This window comes from Limulus polyphemus, unplaced genomic scaffold, assembly GCF_000517525.1.
Source record: "Limulus polyphemus unplaced genomic scaffold, Limulus_polyphemus-2.1.2 Scaffold211, whole genome shotgun sequence".
Classification (NCBI taxonomy): domain Eukaryota; kingdom Metazoa; phylum Arthropoda; class Merostomata; order Xiphosura; family Limulidae; genus Limulus; species Limulus polyphemus.
Window position 1 is genome coordinate 778580 of NW_013665821.1, and position 4973 is coordinate 783552.

The following is a 4973-nucleotide window of genomic DNA, read 5'->3' on the forward strand; positions in this document are numbered from 1 at the left end:
GTTTGTATTTTCAAGATTAAAATATTGTTCATGTAATATTTTGGATGCTACATAACATATTAGTAAACTATAAAAATCTATTACTACTGACATAATTCATGTAACTTTACAATATTTTGCTTTTATTAGTGAAGTTACAGACCCAATACATGAAACATTGTATTTAAATTGTCTGTAAATTCTTTATTACTCTAAAATACAGTGTATCTATATTCTATAACTGAAATATGCCTAAAACATATAACTCAGTTTCCATCTGTCTTTTAGTAACTGTGATTCATAATTTATCCAATATTGAGATCTTACCATACTAATAGTGGTCAAACAAATCTATAAATGAGTTATACAATTATATAAGGGCATAGAAACCAAGAGGAATGTCACTAAGTTTATTACACAATAAATAATTTCATTTCTGAGAGACTTCATAATGAATTGAAACATTAAAATATAAAAGAAAGTTATGTTTTGCAACTGAACAGTAGTATACATTATAGCCACATGCACAAGAAACTTTAGTTTTTGCAGTTCTTTGCAAAGAGTAACACTTGCTTTAAACATATATAAACAAATTGTTATATAACTACAGAAATCTAGAACAACTCAGTTAACTCTCCCTCAACTCCATTACACAAATATGAATGTGTGTGTGTGTGTGCATGTATATATATGTGTGTGTGTGTGTGTGTGTTTATATGTATGTGTGTCACTAAATCTAATCACATTTACACATTTGTAGTAAAAGTTTGTATTTTTGTGAAAAGTACAATAACATCATAACATCTCTAGTTTTCATCTTTGAAAGGTATACAATACTTTTTACATCAAGAAAGTACAACATACCAGTAATGTAGGTTCTCCTATTATAATTTTTCTAATGCAACTGATAAGGACATACAACTATTGAATGTATATATCCTTTTGAATATATACTATTTTTCCTAAAATGAATGCTCACAATAACAACATCAAACCTGACCACTGTTGTTACGATAAGAAGTTTGTGAATTTGAAATACAGTAACTGAATAAACAACTTAACTGTATGAGACAGTATATGACAGTAGCATGCTGAGAGTCAGCAGTTGGTGAATAAGTTTTCTGATGTTCTTTGTGATTTTTTGAAATTGGGAAACCATACTCATGTGTTTAATGTAACTTGCAAAAAAACTGAAAATTATTTTTTCTATCTGTTTTCTGTGAACTTTGTGTTGTGATTTAATGGTGAAGTCCCCTCTAGACCCTCTTGTGCCCCCCCCCCCTCTTAAGCATTCTGGTTTATGGTTTCAGAAATGTAGTCAAAATAATGATAACACTACAGAGCTTGGGATGAAAAACATGATAGTAGTTTTCAATAAAACTCAAACTAACAAGTAACAATACATATACTATCATATTATATCCTATGGTATTGCATGTTTATGCTATAAAGAATGTATTACATGTATTATAAACAGAAAACAATGTACATTATGCTTTTATTTTGGTGTAGGTACATAAACGAACTTAAATAAATGCAGATTTTCAACATTTTCATTACACAATTTATGGTTTCTCAGCCAGATACTTCCATGATTGGCTCAATCTATCAAAAGCAATATATAAAAATTAATTTATGTGATTACATACAAGACAATTTTGCTAAGTTATTTCATGATATACTTTAGAAAAAAAATTAGTATGAAAAAAAGATAACTTACCTTTATGATTATAAAATAATGAAGTGAACAACATCACAAACGTTATTTTAACTAGGAAAACAGTTTGATAACACAAAAGTATAATTTTCTCTCATATGTCCACTAATAAAATGTAACTTGAATTTGTTGTAAATATTACAATGACTTTCTTGGTTATATATACTGCTGATATCTCATTTCTATTTAATTTCCATTTACAAGAACAAAACGTTGTTAAAACTCAATTAATACAATATTTAAATTACTACAGTCACTTCTGTAATATATATATATATATATATATATATATATGTATAATTTGTGATACTTGTTCCTTTCCAATACATACTTTTTTTTCTCTAGAGACTGCCACTTGGCATAGTTCCACTGTGCCTGGTTTTCCGAATACTGTCATCTGAATCAACAGTGGGATTTGCAGAATTTAAGAGAGCCATAGTTTTCTCAAAATCAATAGTTGCATAACCTTCTGGACGTTGATGTGCAGAACCCATAGAACAGTCAATAGTTGTAGGTTTCAACTTTATAGAGGAAATACAACCTGATTTATTCTTCTGTTGAAGATCTAATGTAATATACTTCATCTGTATCTCTTCTGTTTGATTTGCTGGCACACAATTTTGTTTAGTATTTATATACATGTGAGAGTTGTCATTTTGTGAAATCTGACTGGTTACTATTTCACGAGTAAACCTTGCTGGACAAACACAAGAAAAGTTGTCATCAGAAGTAATAGTGTCTGTCTGTCCACATGTTACAGATATTTGTTCCAACCCTCCATTAACATAACAGTCTTCATTCTCATGTTTATCTATATAGTCCTGTTTCCAGAGCTCATCTAAACGTGTGTAGTTGGTATTTATATCCACAATATGTATGTCTAAATTACAACCACTCTCAGGTGAACAAGGAATACCACTACACTCATCATTTAGATATTTATAACCAATACAGTTAAGAGAATCCACAGTTACATTTACATAAGAATGCTTCTGATGTAAAGACTCTGTTGTAATGGATTTTTTCATGGTGTCTTGGATAACAGAAGAATTAACATAAGGGTGACTAACTACACTAGAAAAAGAGGACCTCGGATGCTGAGAGCCAAGAATTACTATTTCTTCATTCATATAGTGAGGTGATGGAGTTGAAAATGTTTTACATGAATGAACACTACAGTGACAAATAAAGCAATCTAATGCAGCAGTTCTAGTAGACCATTTCTCTGGGAATGAATGTCTTATGGTGCATTTAGTTTGATTGCTGTTTTGAGTGCTACTGTTTGTTGGAGATGATACCATGAAGGTTGATGATGAAGGAATGTTTGAATTTCTTACAGGTACCAAATCATGCAGACTAAAGGCAGGCCCTTGCTGACTAAGTCTGGTACCAGAAGAAGCACTAGCTTCACCAATCTGACCCTCCGTATAACAGTCACCACTTGTGCAATTCTGAATACATTTTTGAAGCAAATTAAACAAGGCTTCTGCATGATGACATTTGAAAGCATAAATAGCAGGTCCTGTTGAACATTTACGACCACACTCAAAAGAGAATAATTCTGAGTCATAACCATACCGTCTCAAACTTTGTAAAGGCCATCGTATGGGAGGTTTTCTTTTCTGATACAAAATTAATTCTGAGTGAGTAAGTTCAATTTTCCCTGTAGACACATGATTCCCTTTGTCATCCACATTCCATACCTAATATTGAGAAGAAAATAATTAAACATACCATTAAAATTTAAAGTATACTTTGAAACCTCAAGCATTAATTTCTTAAAACAGCTGATGCACAATTCTGTGATATTCTCGAACCTACCTTTAATAGGGGGGGCAAAAGGTGCCGGGGTCCCAGGTATCCATATCGGGAGGGCATCCAATGCAAAGAGTCGAATCGAATAGTAGAACCCTTTTTGCCCTTCCCCAAGGTCTTAGGTACAAGGTCATCATAGAACCTCTGCACACCACTGATCTGGTGTTATCCAGCTTTCCATGTAATTAAATTTATTTTTTTGGTCTGCCTTATCTATTCCAATGAAGGGTCTACCTTCAAATCTAGGCTACTAATTGTCAAGTTTATGCTTATCATACATGACAAAACATGTCTTCAGTATAAAATTCATTAATTACTTTTTTGATATAAACATATGATATGTTAGATGAACATACATGTGCACTGTAACATGTGCTACAAATACTGTACTTCCTGGTGTGCAGTATAGGTAACATGCACACTCTAGTAATTGAGTCAGCTCAAATACTCATCGATTCACAGCAAGAAAATCTGTATATAACAGTACCCCTTTGGATAAATATAATGGTATGTGTCAGATCTAACATTTAGCAAATGAGCTTACATTGGATGCTTACTGACAGTTAATAAACCAGAATATGTATTGATTTACTGGATGTTACTAATTTAATGTAAAAACAGTTAATAAACATAGATGTACCACTAACAAAAACAAAAGCTGTAACATACTTATACTGTAATTAACAGTCTGACAAAGGCAAAAAGCAATCTGTCCTAATTTAAAATTAAGTACAGGGCCTCCAGTTTGCACTAGTATTGTGAGATACTTCAAAACCAAGCAGACAATTTTTTACCCAGTTCATTAAAAGTTGTAACTAGTGGCTAATGAATAACACCAGTTACACCATCTACCTCTGCTTCATATGGTATCTGTACTTTAAATAGAAGCTGTATAATACTTGTCTGATTCCTATTTCATGAACTTTATAGATGTGGAATGAGTTCTGAATTAAGTTTCTACTTATACATTGAAGAACTTGTTACTACTTTAATAGGTCTTTATAAGGTGACAAGAATGACTCAGTTACTTAATTAGAGCTAATTCCTTTCTTGAAGTACATGTACAAACACAACGGAGCATGTTAAAATACTCCAAGTAACTTTTAAATGCAATGTGATTTTTAAACTGTTCCTGATGCCCTGAAAAATACTTTAGATAACTTCAAATCTTACAAAGTAATTATTTTAAGGAAAATATTAGATTCATTGCTTAAAACACATATAAAATATTTAAAATACATTACAGAACTGAAATTTCAGAGTAGAAGCTTTATTCCACTGTAACTTCTTCATCTGCCATGCTAATATAATCTCTTTAAAAATACTCTGGAGCTGCTATAGAATCTAAAAAATAAATATCAACATCTGACAACCTGAAAGTAGACCATCCACCTCTCTAAATTAATTGTTTGTTTTGAATTTCGCGCAAAGCTACACGAGAGCTATCTGCGCTAGCCATCCC

The 4973-nt window shown here is 31.6% G+C and overlaps 1 protein-coding gene across 1 annotated transcript in view; it reads right to left on the reverse strand.

Moving 5' to 3' along the window:
- Positions 1 to 2018: 2018 nt before the first annotated feature.
- Positions 2019 to 4973, reverse strand: part of LOC111085039 — a 20220-nt gene continuing 17265 nt past the window's right edge. The window contains exon 3 of the mRNA XM_022382031.1: positions 2019 to 3399. Within this exon, the coding sequence (XP_022237739.1) occupies positions 2038 to 3399 (1362 nt within the window). The 3' untranslated portion in view covers positions 2019 to 2037. The remainder of the gene's footprint in view (positions 3400 to 4973) is intronic.